Source organism: Blastomyces dermatitidis (assembly GCF_000003525.1).
Source record: "Blastomyces dermatitidis ER-3 genomic scaffold supercont1.2, whole genome shotgun sequence".
Lineage (NCBI taxonomy): Eukaryota > Fungi > Ascomycota > Eurotiomycetes > Onygenales > Ajellomycetaceae > Blastomyces > Blastomyces dermatitidis.
The window spans coordinates 1,897,884-1,912,127 of record NW_025544775.1 but is presented as its reverse complement, the minus strand read 5'-3'; the positions used below and the strand labels follow the sequence as shown (position 1 = coordinate 1,912,127).

At 42.3% G+C, this 14,244-nt stretch overlaps 4 protein-coding genes across 6 annotated transcripts; 2 read left to right on the top strand and 2 right to left on the bottom strand.

The window, feature by feature from the left end:
• Positions 1-2,900: 2,900 nt before the first annotated feature.
• On the top strand, positions 2,901-5,322 carry BDCG_01562. Of its 2 annotated transcripts, XM_045417078.1 has the most exons (4): positions 2,901-2,963; positions 3,131-3,205; positions 3,261-3,758; positions 3,832-4,586. In XM_045417078.1, the coding sequence occupies exons 1-3, from the start codon at positions 2,928-2,930 to the stop codon at positions 3,705-3,707; spliced, it is 558 nt and encodes a 185-aa protein (XP_045279643.1). In that variant the 5' UTR covers positions 2,901-2,927; the 3' UTR covers positions 3,708-3,758; positions 3,832-4,586. The 2 variants fall into 2 exon arrangements, with proteins under 2 accessions (XP_045279643.1, XP_045279644.1); XM_045417077.1 differs by lacking the exon at positions 2,901-2,963 and having other exon boundaries at positions 3,017-3,205; positions 3,832-5,322.
• Positions 5,323-6,023: 701 nt separating this feature from the next.
• BDCG_01560 (uncharacterized protein) lies at positions 6,024-10,606 on the top strand. Its single transcript, XM_045417075.1, has 5 exons — positions 6,024-7,924; positions 8,425-8,642; positions 8,916-9,331; positions 9,423-9,544; positions 9,622-10,606. The coding sequence occupies exons 2-5, from the start codon at positions 8,500-8,502 to the stop codon at positions 9,925-9,927; spliced, it is 987 nt and encodes a 328-aa protein (XP_045273990.1). The 5' UTR covers positions 6,024-7,924; positions 8,425-8,499; the 3' UTR covers positions 9,928-10,606.
• BDCG_01561 (uncharacterized protein) lies at positions 6,087-7,209 on the bottom strand (the record flags this gene model as incomplete). Its single annotated transcript, XM_045417076.1, has 3 exons — positions 6,087-6,448; positions 6,493-6,615; positions 7,168-7,209. The coding sequence occupies 3 exons, from the start codon at positions 7,207-7,209 to the stop codon at positions 6,242-6,244; spliced, it is 372 nt and encodes a 123-aa protein (XP_045273991.1). The 3' UTR covers positions 6,087-6,241.
• A 375-nt stretch (positions 10,607-10,981) lies between the features above and the next one.
• On the bottom strand, positions 10,982-13,722 carry BDCG_01559. Of its 2 annotated transcripts, XM_045417073.1 has the most exons (4): positions 12,551-13,722; positions 12,408-12,432; positions 12,070-12,301; positions 10,983-11,946 (listed from the first exon to the last, which is right to left on the bottom strand). In XM_045417073.1, the coding sequence occupies exons 1-4, from the start codon at positions 12,682-12,684 to the stop codon at positions 11,138-11,140; spliced, it is 1,200 nt and encodes a 399-aa protein (XP_045279641.1). In that variant the 5' UTR covers positions 12,685-13,722; the 3' UTR covers positions 10,983-11,137. The 2 variants fall into 2 exon arrangements, with proteins under 2 accessions (XP_045279642.1, XP_045279641.1); XM_045417074.1 differs by having other exon boundaries at positions 10,982-12,301; positions 12,551-13,686.
• Positions 13,723-14,244: the final 522 nt, after the last annotated feature.

The window sequence follows — 14,244 nt, the reverse complement described above, 5'->3', positions numbered from 1 at the left end:
GAGAAGAAAAGAAAGAGAAAGTGTGAGAATCAGTGATTGAGGTGAATATTTATACGCGTATGTGGTGGTGTATGTGGTGGAGCTTCAGGGTGGAAGAATATACGCGCGTTTGTAGCGGCCGCGGATCGGCGATCGGGAATGGCCGAGAATTGGAGTGTATGCGTTCGTAGCAGCCGCGGATCGGATCGGGAATGAAAGAATCTATGGAGTGTAATGGAATAGTCTATATGATTGATCGGGCGCAGCCCGCCACAAGCAGTATGACAAGAAGTACTCTGATTTCTCTCAGAATTACAAGTAAGAATTAACATCTCAGAATATTCAATTAATAATAATAATGCTCTATGATTTTATAAACAATGCTGAGTCTCTCACTCTGAATTCTTATGTATCTGAATAATGCAAGAGATGCATGATTTATATATAACTGATTATTCAGACTGTGAATAACTGTATAGAATAATCTTCTGAGAATTCTATTAATCTAAGATATTAAACAGTATCAGATACTTTATCTGAAACTGTAATCACTGTTCTTCTATTATCTTATGAAAGAATTATAGAAAAGATCTACTGAAATCACTTGATATTTCTGATAGAATCTGATAAGATGTAATAATTAACTTCACTGTCAATCTATCTAAGAGTAAGAGTTATAGAAACATTCTGATCATTGTGAATTAATTGAGCAAAGATATAATATTAAAATCTTATAATAAGATGAATATTAAACAAGTTACTGAAGTCTTTCTACAGAGCTTATTCTATCAGATATATGAATTGCTGAGATTCATAGTATTGAATTAAGACTATTAATTCATGAGTACTCTCTGAACTAGAATCTGTCAAGTTCTCAAGATTACACACTGTCTGTCAACTGTCTATCATCTCAAGACTGATAATGCATTGAAACAGACAATTCAGACTGTAAAGAATTATCTTTATAAGTTCTGTAACTACTTATAAGATAATTGACATGATCTTTTTCTACATACAGAGGTTGCTATTAATGATTGAGATGCTATTTCAACAGATATAAGCCTGTTCTTTCTTACATATGAATATCACATGAAAGTGTTGAATCTTCTAGAGATTACACAGTTCACACTGAATCTCTGCAGTTCAATTCAGATTGCTGATAATATAGTAATAAAGCTCTGAGATATCTGTGATTAAGCAGAGATCTTCATGATAACTGTGAAATAAGATTAAGAGAATCAAATCAATATTCACTGAGATCTCATTGAATAATATAAGATAGAAGATCTGATATGATTGAATCTTAAGAATATATAAATCACATATTCATTCTGTACACTAGATTACTGTTATATTAGATATAAAGTAATAGAAGTTCTAGATAGTCACAACTACTGTCTTAACACATCATCAGAGATTCATAATATATTTCATATAAGCTTGCTTCATCATACTGTCATCAATCTGTTTTCTTCTCAACTGACTTCTGACTGACAACTGTCAGAGATTGTAGAAGAAGATAATGAACTTGAGTAAGAGATTGAAGAAATTCTCAATGAGAGATTATATAACTGCAGCTGATAGTATCTTGTGAAATGAGTCAGCTATAATCAACTGATCTGAACTCTGAGTTCTGTATTATTTAAAACAGTGACTCTTGACTGATAAGAACTGCTTCTGAAAAGAAGAGACTAATATGACAGACTATGCCTGATCAATTATATAGACTATTCTGTTACACTTCACAGATTTTATATACACTCTGATTCTCAGCCATTCTTGATCACTGATTCTCAGCTGTTATGAATATGTATACTCTGATTCTCAGTCATTCTTGATCACTGATCCTTAGCTGCTATAAACATATGTATATTCTTCCGCCCCGAAGCTTCATTACATACATATATAAATATTCATCTCAATTGCTGATTCTCACACTTTCTCTTTCCTTTCTTCTTTAACATTTTTATCTTTATTATATAAGATCTATCAATATTATACTGATCTATTCAGCGTAGGCTTCTTACATTAATCATCTTAAAATTCTCACTTTCAAATGATATATAACTCATGACAGTACTTCTCAGATAATAACTAGTTCAGAAACTTTAATCTTAATTCACAGATTCAATAAGATAATTGATAATAAGATTATGACTGAAAATAAAGACTAATTCAGATACTTCAGAAGAAATTAAGTAGAGATATAATTAATTTTCAATAGAGAATAATTTCAGTGAATGAGATATTTTTAATAATTAGTGATTATATAGATAGAAATCAGTGACACTGTTAATATAATAATGATTTTTTTCTGTTCATACTCTATTTACTGTGATTTCACAGTTCATTTATTATTATACTATGATTTACAGTTCAGCAGCCGTGTCACTGATTAACACGGTGGAACAATTATAATTCAGTTGTATAATAAGTCTATATTCAGTTAGACTGACTGTGTAACTGTTTTTAAGATCAGAATCAGAATTTTTAATAGTTTCATTATCAATTTAACAGATCTCATTACACAGTTTTAACATTAAATAGTAGTCTTATACTGTCTTAGTAAGACTTACTATCTACTCTTATTACATTTTTTAAATGAGATTATGATTTTTACTTCTTAATTTAAATTATTTTTATTACTTTAAATGACTTTAAATCTTATTTAAGTATTATTAAAAAGTATTACTTTTTAAAAAATTAAAAATAGTCTATAAAAATAGTAACTTTATACTAAGAATGAAATTAAATAAGATTAAATAAAATCACTTTCTCATTTTTTTCAAGTTATGATTTCATTTTGAGATCTGATATATAGTCACTTTACATATTTATTTAATGATTAGTCTCAGCAGGATTCACACCAAGAAATGTATAGGACCAGACCAAATGGGATCAAATGTGAAATTCATGGTCCCGGCGGCCAGTCTATACGTTCTTCCCGTATGAATATGGATAGGTTGGGGTGGCACGTGACTAGGGTAGGTGTAGTAATCACCAACAATTCCCTGCTCTCTTCTCTCTTAAGGCTCAACCTTTCCCCGCAAAACCTCGAATTTTGAAGGGGACAAAGCAAACTTGAAGATTGAAACACAACATCTCATGCATGGATTTTACTGACATTGACCCCTCTGAGATAACATTTAAGCGAAAACTTTTCAGCTCAGAATTCTCAGAAATATTCCTTGTTCATATTCGTAACAAGATATGTGTAATGAAAGTGGTCTGTGTATCCTTAGGCTTTTCAAAACAACAGTTCATTCTAACATTTGAGACAGCATCATGACAATGGGCCAGTCCAGCCCGCATCTCCTGAGCGCGAAACAAACCTTCACATCTGCGAATCAACTGCCTACAGACAACTAATGAAGCACGGCCTTTGCAACCGCGGAATTGTGCCTCAGTTCTATGGGACAATGGAACAGATGGACTTATCACACTATCAACCTCACCTGAAGATGTTTCTTAATGACAAGAATCCTCCTAGTGCCATCCTCTTGGAGTATATTCCAAAAATGGAGATGATCTATCCTCACAATTTTACAAAGGAGCGGGGAGAGGCTTTGATCCGTGGCATCCAAGAGATTCACAGAGCATTGGTTCTGCATTGCGACGCCAAACCGAGGAACATGATGATTGTCAGGAATGACCCTGAAAGAGTGGTCTGGTTGGACTTTGACAGAGCTCAGACCTATCACGCAGATAGCCTTACTGAGAGACAATGAGGATTTATTGAGGATGAAGAGCTAATGGTGTCTCAACTTGCAGATTCACTAGTGAGTGTCTACTGTTTACAGCAACTTAGGTCATAGTCAAACACTAACCAGGACCATAACTTTCTTCTTACAGGAAGCTGATCATGCACGAGGCGAGATTGCTGAGACTTATCTCTACTATTGCACCTAGCCAATTTTCTCTGCATTGGGATAGGAATGCACTTGCGGAGATGGTGCGATAACCTTTCAGTACTGCAGTGTGAGGAATAGCATTCAATGATTGATGGAAATATTGGTAGATCATTGAAGGGGCCATAGTTTTTAAAAGTCCAAACCATGAACATAGGGTCTGGTGGCTCAGGATGGCGACTCTGTAATTTTATTTTATTTTTTTTTTTTTTAAAAAAAAAAAAAAACTTGGGCCTCGTTCCTATCAATATTTTCAACAATTTTGTGGCAGATTGTCTCCGTCGACATCGCTAAACATTGCCCTGGTGTGGCTGTTATCGTTTTCATCTTTGACTTGGCATCCAAACTCCGGGATGTGCTATAGAATCTGGTGAGGAGGGAAATTCGTTTGGGGACAGCATTCTGTGAGGATGCTGGGTATTTCCACTGCATCCGCTTGCATCACCCATACAAATGACCCGAATTCCCGCCCAAACACCCAAGTAGCCCTAAGTTTTTTTTGCGATTACCGGTCTCAGAGGGTCCATAACGTCCATTAAAAAGCTCCTGAAAACCAATATACCTTTGGACTGCGGCCACCTCTAGATATTTATTAGTGTTCAAACTTATTCCCATCTTTTTTCATGAAATATTTGCTGGGGCTTATATATCCTTGTGATCATCTAGCGATTTAGTAAGCTGTCTAAGTGGAGTGGACATTCTATTCAATTAGAGCTCAACTATCATCGCCTCAATGTAGGATCATATAACTTTTTTGGGCCTTGCGGCATTCCAACAATCTCATAAGTACACCCCGTATGACTTTCCAGAAAATCAATTTCTTCGTCAAAGATGCTATATTAAAAGACAAAACAAAGAGCAATTCATGCTATCAATACGCAGAATCTTTACTAGTTTACAGCATCTGAGTTATCCTGTGCTTGCTGAAGTGTTCCAATCATGTTCTGGGATAGGTTGAAATTTTGTTTCTTCCACCGTCCGCCGTCTAGAAAGAAAAGGCGCCGTAATCGGTTGACGCAAGGGATCAATGAGTCTTCGTAGTGGTCTTATTGTCGCTATCTGGAGCAGACCCCGCACGTCGCTTCCGGCCTGAACTGCTTGTGCTCATTGATTGATAAAAAGGGGTACGAGGATCTGGGAACTGAGCTGATGTGTCAGCATGAGTGCCATGGTGTGGTGGTCACGATGATGATAGCTACTGAGGGGTGATACATCGCGCTCCACATGGGCAACCTGTGTTCTATTGTTAATATTGAAGAGTAAGTTAATAGTTAACTAATTATCATAACCCGCATACGAATCCTTCCCGCTCGACTTCAAATCCAAAGCACAATGCATGCCAATGGGCGCGAAAGAGCTCAACAATGACTTGTTTGTCTGTCTCAAGCCTACTCTATACTTTTCCCATCGTGATGACGAAATTGGAGGGGCCCGATTCAAAACCTTAATGTTGAGGTCAAAAAAAAAAAAAAAAAAAAAAAAAAAAAAAAGCGCAGAATGATAACAAGAAATGTGAAAGGTTTGCTTCATGGGCGGTTCTTCTAGATCTCCAATGAAATGGAATAACTCGCCAGGTTTTTCTTGCCTCTTTGCTCTGTTGCCCCCACTGCTAAAAACCACACAGAAGGTTATAACTGCGCAAGGCGACCTGAATATCGAATATCAGGAATAATGACGGAGGCTGCGGCACTTGGACTTTGGCGGGTTAGTTTTCAGTCAGAGCTTGCGGCGGGCCTTTTCTGGCTGTAATTGGCTGCTACCCTACAGTAACTAAGTTAGCTTCGAAACTAGTTAAGCATTTCTTTTAGTGGGAATAATTGGAAGCCCGCCCCCAGATGGCAACCCAGCAAGCCGTCCTCACTACTTCACTGCTCAGCAAGGACAATGTTTTGCTGCATGTGGGCCGTCTTGCCCGAGGCGATACGAGGGAAGCATTCAAATGTTAGAGATGTCTCTGTTTGAGATGACACTTTTTTTTTTGCCTGCACAAAATTCCAGAGAAAACTTAATTATCAAAGGGCTTCACATAAACTTTAGAATGGCTGAAACGGCTTCAACGGTTTATTTCTCTATTTCTCTATTTCTCTATTTCTCTATTTCTCTATTTTTCTATTTCTCTATTTCTCTATTTCTCTATTTCTCTATTTCTCTATTTCTCTATTTCTCTACTTCTATATTTCTATATTTCTGTATTTCTCTACTTCTCTATTTCTGTATTTTCTCCCCTGACTCCCTGCCAGACAAGACATGTATGTCATGTGAAGAAACACGACAATTGGAACCCGAGAAAAGAAAGGCGGTGGTTACTTCATGTGCAGGTACTGGGTACATCTTTCCTCCTAGCTGGTCTCCTACTAGCCACCACTGGGGAGGAGGAGGATTTTGCTCCAAATTGCAGCACCCTGCCTGGCCCCTGCCTGGCCTTGATTGGCCTTGATTGGCCCCACCTGCAGCCCGTGACCATCCCCAACCTGGGCCAACTGGGCCAACTGGGCCAACTGGGCGAAAATCTGGGCTAAACCTCGGGGCCACTTACAAGTTACGGCGTACGCAGTAGTACGCTGTAGCATGGAAGTACGCACAGTAGTAACTATAAGTTAACTACTGTAGGCGAAGCAGCTCTTGCCCCGCCGAGCCAACTCCAGACAAACGCCAACTCGCCGCCATGGGAAAGATTCGTGATTCCTCTTGCCTGACTCGGGTAGCCGGCGGGGAAGTTCGCGTATAGCTAAGATTGTTGCGGTTTGAGGAAATTCTGTCTGTACAGAGTACGGAGTATATGTACAGAGTATATGTATATGTACATACATGTACATGTACCAGGTACTTGCACTGATGGTACTGGTATCCCCCCCCCCTGCAACCAGAGCTGGCTATCCCGGGTCAATCATAGCCTCACAGGCTGAACATGGCCAGTAACTTCGTTACTCGTGAGAGAGCAGTGAGATGAAGGCCTCCCTATTTCTAGAGATTATCTGCGGCGTATTGTTCCGAGAACAGCAAGCCTCCTGAACTACCCAGACTAGACTGGTAATCCCCGTTGTCTTTTTTTCATACACAGCCAGAAATGTGTTGAAAACTCTCTCCCCATCATATGGTTGCCTCCTTTAGATATGTAGAAACCTCACGAGCGCAACTTTGCAAGCAACGTCATGGCATGACACGATTATATCCAAACCGAACAATTCCATCTTCTTGCTCCCTCCCTCCGTCGGCTACCCGCTAGTGTTGTCATGTCTTCCCTCCCCGCATCCACTAGCTAGCATACTAGCTAGCATACTTGGTTAGCCAAGAGCCAAAGTAGCACATCGCTGATTCGCATCGCGTCAGGGTCAGTTCTAGTGCCGTTGAAATCAACCGCGGTGATATTGCATGAATGCTCATCCTTTTTTTTTTTTTTTTTTTTTTTTTTTTTTTGCCTCCTCCTCTTTTGCCTCCCTGGAAGCATGTGATTGATAGTTTCGCGGTCTCAATCTTCTTCCCCTAACAACAAAAAAAAAAGAAAAAAAAAAACGATTGCAACCGACCTGTCGCCATCGTAATAACATTTATATACATACATACCCTACTAGTCCAGTCCCTCTTGCTCAACCCTCTCCGACTCGATATTTTGCGCAGAATTACGTACGGCATTTAATTCCCCACAGTCTGCTCTGTGATCCTTCTTCTGCCCTTTTGCGACCTATCCTATCTATCCCCGGGTCTACGCCTAGTTGGCCGGTATCCGTTTTTATTTTATTTTATTCGATCAATTAATTTACCTTGTTTTTCTTTCCTTTCCTTTTTTTTATTTTTATTTATTTTTATTATTTTTACCTCTGCCTTTCCCTTGGGGGATTGGTATTTAGTTACCCCAACACCCCAGCTTCTTGCGGCTTCCCCCCCCCATTTTTGGATGGTTTCCTCCCCCCTTTACCCCCCCCCCCCCCCCCCCGCTCCTCTCTCTCTCCCTCTCTCCCTTTTTCTTCTTCTTATTTCCTCTCCGTCCTTCTCGCCACCGTGGTTGTGGTGTGGTTTTTTATCAATCGCTTCATTCTGTAAGTCTTCATACTTCCGTTACTCTCCTCTCGCGCTTAGTTCACCCCCCTTTTATTTCCCCCCTTCTCTCGTGTACCCTTTGTCCTTTGGTTTTCTCTCGCGCGGCTTTTTAAACTTCATAACAGGGATAGTAAATATCCCTTTCTTTCTTTCTTTCTTTCTTTTTTCTTTTTTTTGTTTTTTTGTTTGTTTGTACATGCTTGCTTTGTGTGCTTTAACAATTTTCTCTCTGTAGCATGCATGTTGCAGAAGATTATATACATCTTTACACTGCAGAAATGCGATTCTTGCTGTCCTTGCTTGGGAATGTAATGTGCATGTGCATCCGTTGGATGTGACACCCGTTGTTATTCTCCACATTTTTGCACAGTCCTTCTCAAGCCCCTTCCTGATTTTGGCACATTTAGATCGCATAGAATATGCGTATTTTCTGTTGTTTTTTTTTTTTTTTTTTTTTTTTTTTTCAAAAGGTGATACCGACTAATGAAGGGAATAAAAGCTTCCGGGGACACCGCCAACAACACATTTCTCCTAAACCAAACCACACCCCTTAAGGCCATACATATCCCAAAAGATGTCGGACAAGGTTGAGGCTGGCCCCAACGACATGGCCCCTAAGCCTAGCTTTGGTGCCCGCGTCAAGGCTAGTTTCAAGAGGTTTTGGTGGCTATATCTGGGCATTTTCATTGCAGTTGTGCTCGTTATCATCTTGCCTGTGTGAGTCCTTGCCGTTCTGTCTACGTTTTTTGATTCCGTATTGCCACTCATACTCCCCCTTTGGTGGCGCGGTGATGCAGCTTGTCTTCATTTTGGTGTTTGAGATATATGCTTGTTAGACGGGGTCTAGCATGCGTATATGTGCTCCATAAATGAACAGTCCATATACACATCCTTATGGGAACATCTTGTTACATATCCCGCAGAATGGTGCAAGGAACCGTTTTCGAGAATGACATAACTAAGCATCAACGCTGACCTCAAAAACAACAGCATCTACGTCGGCTACCCCAACATCGCCCAACGCGAAGTGAACAGATCCACCCTCACCATCAACTCCATGGAAATCACCGACCCGACCCCAGATTCCTTCCGCATCAAAGTTGACCAGACCATCGGCTCTAAGTCCAAGTTCCACCCCCAACTCGACGCCTTCAACGCCACCATCGCCACTGCTGGCAGCGGGAAGCCCTTCATCACCCTCGAAGTCCCCCCTGTCAAGGCCTCCGATGGCGCCAATGCCGTGATTGACCAGATCGTCATGCCTGATCTGGAGTCCTTCACGGACTACTCCATCCAGGTTATGAAGTCCGAGACCGTTGATCTTGAGATCACAGGCAGGACAGGCTTGAAGGAGGGTTCTCTGCCGAAGACGACGGTGGATTACCACAAGGTTATTACCATGAAGGGTATGTTTCTGTTTTATTATTGTTGTTGGTGGTGTTGCCATTGTATAAGAAAATGCATTTGCTGACAACGGAATCGCACTTTCAAAAACAGGCCTCAATGCACTCAAGGGCTTCGAAGTGAAACACTTCGAACTCGCCTCCAAGCAACCCGACGGAAGCAACATGATTGGTGAAGTCTTCATCCCAAACCCCAGCGTCCTAACCCTCACCTTGGTAAGTTATCAGGTCACTCCCCCCCCCCCCCCCAACCCCCAAAAAATACCACCTTCTAATCTTCCCCGGGCTATCAGGGAGACGTAACCCTCGAACTCTCCGTCGACGGCACCAAAATCGGCACCGCCAAGCTTCCCGGCCTCGTCATCCGCCCCGGCGACAACCTCGTCCAAATGCGTTCGACCGTCGAACTCACCAAGATCTTCCCCTTCGTCAACGGCGACGACGCCAAGTACAAGAACGGCGTCATCCCCGTGACCATCGTGGGCAAATCGGCCGTGTATGACGGCAAGGAGTTGCCGTATTTCACCGCTGCGCTGTCGTCGAATACGCTGCATATTGAGTTGGATTTGGCACCGTTGTTGGGGCTTGGTGGGAAATAAATAAGGGTGATGGAGAGGTTTTGGGTGTGACGTGAAGTAATTTTTTTTACAATTTTCTTTTCTTTTCTTTTTTTTTCGATTTCTTTTTAATGTGGTAGTTGGAGGTAATGATAGCGCGGGCGGCCTTTACTATGACGTAACGTCCAGCGTACATGTACTGTACATACGTACACGCACACTCGTCGTTGTCTTCGTTTTTCCGCCGGCGACGTGTCTGTGGGTATATATATGTTCTTTTGCTTCGCTGCCGCTTTTTTGTCTCTATTATTCATATATATATATATCTATATATATATGTATATATCCTTTGTGGCTATAATATCATCCACCCCGCTAGTATATACGATTATTTTATTTCCGATGTCCGAAAATGATACCTTGTTTGTTTTGTTTTATCTATTATGTCAAGGAGCATGTGCCGCCATAATCCGTAGTTATGTATGTAATTAATTTAGTGGTTCCTACGAACGATTTATTAATCACCTCGCTCGACTTAAAAAAATTCTTTCTACACACCTATCTCTTATCTCTTTTTGATTCGGGGGTTTCTAATTTATTTATTTTCTGCTTCTTCTTCTTCTATGATTGTTGGACGTAGATGTGGTCGTTATATGTGAACCCCCTCTTCTCTTCCCCTCCTCCTCCCCCCCCCCCCTAGCTGGAAGCCCCCTGCCTTTTCACATAACGTTTAGAAAAATCTATATCCTCCCCCCTCCCCTCCCTCCCCTCCCCTGACCCGGAAAAATTCATGCATCTACCTGTCTGCATATCATAGAACAAGTACGGAATAGTAAGACAGCAAGCTATACATTTACTACCATGCCCCTTCTGTCTCGCCTATTTCGAATTTCGAGCGATACTTACGTTGTTACCTTGCCCGACGCCAGAGCATCGTCAACAATGATAAAGAGCTGCGTCTTATATAGGTATTTCCAATTTACTCTTTTCCCCGGGGGGTGATGGTTAATATTAAAAATAGGGGATAATAAAAATGTCTTTCTTTTCTTTTTTTTTTTTTTTTTTTTTTTTTTTTTTTTTTTTTTTAATGAGAAATGGCGTAATACAACCCGCCGGGGAGACAACAATAGAATTGAAGGGAGGGGAAAAAGGGGGTAAATGAGAGTGATGCATGTATGCCTTTCTTCTGATTAAAGTCATTCCATTATTATGAATCCCACCCAAACGCCCGAAACTATCATCATCAACATCATCATCTTTCTCTCCCCCACCTCCTCTCATTCGACGTAGAAATCATCCACGGATGCAGCGCACAATACCCAGTGGCCACCAGACTCCTCCTCGTCTCCACACCCGCATCCGTCGCGATATGCCAATAGAAAAGCCCCCCCAGGCCAAACTCCGATACAAAATGTGCCTTTTGCGTTACTGTCCGCGGCGAATCGTACGAAATGAACCCGGCCCCTCCCCCCCCTCCACCACCACCACCTCCTCCTCCCCCACCGCCGACATCAACACAATAAGCCGCACCAACCACGTCATCGTGCACCTCCTCTGTCCCGGGCAGCGGTAACTCACGGTAATCAAACACCTTCTCCTCGCCCCCTCTATCGTACGGCTGATTAATCCCATACGCCCCCGGGAACGCACGACCGTACGCGGGAATGCCTAGGAGGATTTTATCGGCGGGCACGCCCCAGCTTAACAGATAGGCGACCCCTGAGGAGCACGACATGGTACATGTACTATTCGTCGCCGCCGCAGTTTGCGGCGGGCCTGGCACTCCTGATGGCGCCGGTTGCGGTGGCGGTGGTGGTGCGTAGAGTTGAGCGTGGTGCCCGCTGTGAGGCATCCAGGGGCCGGAGAAGTCGTATGTCATGAGATTGATGAGGTCGACATAGAGGTGGGCTTCGACAAGGTTTATTTTGTTGAGGACCCATTGGCCGGCTGAGAGGGCGGTGGTGAGGAGGTAGGTTGGGCTTGGGAATTTTTCGCGCATGCGGTACAGGAGGGTGTTGTAGTCGTAGCCCTGTTCGAGGGTTTCGGGGTGTTCCCAGTTTACTGTTTTGTTTTGTTTTTTTTTTTTTTTATACTTGTTAGCGGAATATTGTCTTTGCTTGTCACCCATATGAACTGAAACCATCCTCGGGGTTGGGGCAGCCTATCGGGAAGGGTTTTCCGTACTATCAAACCCATCAAGGTTAAATTTATTCGCCAGCTCTGTGGCGCTTGATAGAAATCTCTCAACTGCTGCTGGGTTCCCAGCGACCTCTGCGAAATTCTTGCTGCCTATGCCCCCGCCCCCGATCGAAAGGAGCACTTTTACCTGGCTGTCGTGTTTCCGCTGGACGAGTGCCCGAAGATATCCCTGAGTGCCATCGACTGGCTGGTATTCGTCCACCCATTCGTTGCTAAGCTGGAGAAATCGTCAGTTATGTCTGCCTTTTTAAAACAAGGATATACATGTATCAATGACCCCACGGGGTTGTTGTCCGGGGGGGGGGGGGGGGGGGAACACGAACAGAGACGTTACCGTCCTCTTTCACCCTACCAACTCCATTCCAGTAAGCTGTCTGTCTTGTATTGCCTTAATTTGGGCCTGTGAAGCAAGGGGGGAAGGAGTTTTGGGGGGGGGGGGTAAATTCTCCCCTTATTCCATTCATACCAAGCAAAAGCGTAGAATATATGGGATATATAACCTAGATTCAACGCTGAGGGAGGCGGTATGTTATTGGCCCGCCAATTGGCATAGTACACCGCATTCCAGTGCATCGGCATTCCAGGGGAAGCTCCCTGCATGAGGTCCTGGTCGGAAGGTTCATGAAACCTAGAACTCCGGAGGGAGGTCCCATAGAGGGGTACATCAGGAGCGATCAAGCGGAGCAAAGGCGATTCAGGGCCCTGACTGGGTGCCTAGTCCGTTCTAGAAAACAAAATCTCTATCACTAAGATAGGAGAAAGCAGTGATTCGACAAGACAAAGGGGTTGTTCTAGAGAGTCTTGGGCTGTTTGGTACTGGAGGTTCGAGAATGAGAAAATCGCTAGGCGGTTGCAGCTGGGTATGGATACCTGGATATAGTTATAGGAATATATATATATGCAGAGAACGAGGTCAAGGAACACCTAGTCCCGCCAGTTTCAGGCCCTGCGGAAGAAAACGAGGGTTGAAAGGACCAGAATGAAAACTGAAAGGGCTGAATCCGTTTTCATTATGCTGGAGGTTTGGAATTATCCCAACACAGATAGAAAGCAGGGCCAAACCTTCCCGCTTTCTTCCTCAAAGTCACGATGCGAGCTCTCAGCGCATCGGCGACACAACTCCCATTCGCCTCTTGGGTTATTTTTTTTTATTTTACCCCAGGGTAGGAAAATTTTAGGGAAGCGGGTATCTGCCGTAGTAGTGGCGATTATCGCACTAGCATGGAAATCCTGGGGATTAACTATTTAACTTTTCCTTTCCATTTTCCTCTGCAAGAACCTCTACCAACAGCAGCGATGGAATTACATATATATGACGGAGGGGGTTTTTAGACGCCTTATGAATAAACTATGTGGATCAAGAGTGAATAAATAGTAGATCCCGGGGTAGAAACTAGTGAAGAAGAGGCCTCATTTGAGTGCAAAGAAGGTGAGGCCTAATGTTTTTCTGAGATACTAAAAAGAGTACATGTAGTATTTCTTCTCAGTGATCACAAACCCGGCGCTTTTAAAAAGCTCCTGAGTGCTGTGTGTTTGAACAGAGAGACATCAAACAGATGTCTGTGTTTTCTATCTTTCTTTTTCTTTTTCTTCTCGATTTACTCTGTGCAGGAAGGATAGGAAGCAACATACATGAATAATATATTATTGAAGAGCAAGCTTGGGAGTTTAATGAGCTTTGCCAGAGCCTTTTTGTTGCTTTTTTTAGTCCTGCTAATTATTAACTAGCTGCCTAGCCTCCAGGGGCCTCGTCCCAGGAGCAGCAGTATTTTCTTTTTGTTTTAACAAACTCAAGTTCACGCAGAATGAAATAGTTGGGAGAGCAGCTATCACTTGAATAATATTGAGAGAAGAACATTGAAATCAATAATTTTTCTCATTAATTTCATAGATAAAAATAAATAAAGATAACCTTTGAAAAATATAAGATTCACTGACTTCTGATAAAAACAGATTTCACAGAAGAACTCTATTTTCATGATATTAGAGACTGTGTATTAAAAATCATAGCTCTGATCCCGCCATCCATGCGAGCCTTTGGTGCGGGATAATGTGGTCTGGCCTGGCTGCGCAGTCGAGCTGGAGAGCTATTCTAGATCGACGCTAGGATAGTTCTTCAGACGACTCGACTGGGGACGGAACAAGCAATTCCCATATTTA

Excerpts from the sequence above, each read along its gene's own strand:
- BDCG_01562 (XM_045417077.1), top strand. The coding sequence starts at position 3,089 with ATGGATTTTACTGACATTGACCCCTCTGAGATAACATTTAAGCGAAAA. Across the intron at positions 3,206-3,260 it reads AGATATGTGTAATGAAAGTG|CATCATGACAATGGGCCAGT; the intron begins GTCTGTGTATCC and ends CATTTGAGACAG.
- BDCG_01560 (XM_045417075.1), top strand. The coding sequence starts at position 8,500 with ATGTCGGACAAGGTTGAGGCTGGCCCCAACGACATGGCCCCTAAGCCT. Across the intron at positions 8,643-8,915 it reads CTCGTTATCATCTTGCCTGT|CATCTACGTCGGCTACCCCA; the intron begins GTGAGTCCTTGC and ends CAAAAACAACAG. Across the intron at positions 9,545-9,621 it reads GCGTCCTAACCCTCACCTTG|GGAGACGTAACCCTCGAACT; the intron begins GTAAGTTATCAG and ends CCGGGCTATCAG.
- BDCG_01559 (XM_045417073.1), bottom strand. The coding sequence starts at position 12,684 with ATGCAGGGAGCTTCCCCTGGAATGCCGATGCACTGGAATGCGGTGTAC. Across the intron at positions 12,302-12,407 it reads AAGAGGACGGTAACGTCTCT|CTTAGCAACGAATGGGTGGA; the intron begins GTTCGTGTTCCC and ends CGATTTCTCCAG. Across the intron at positions 11,947-12,069 it reads TAACCTTGATGGGTTTGATA|TAAACTGGGAACACCCCGAA; the intron begins GTACGGAAAACC and ends AAAACAAAACAG.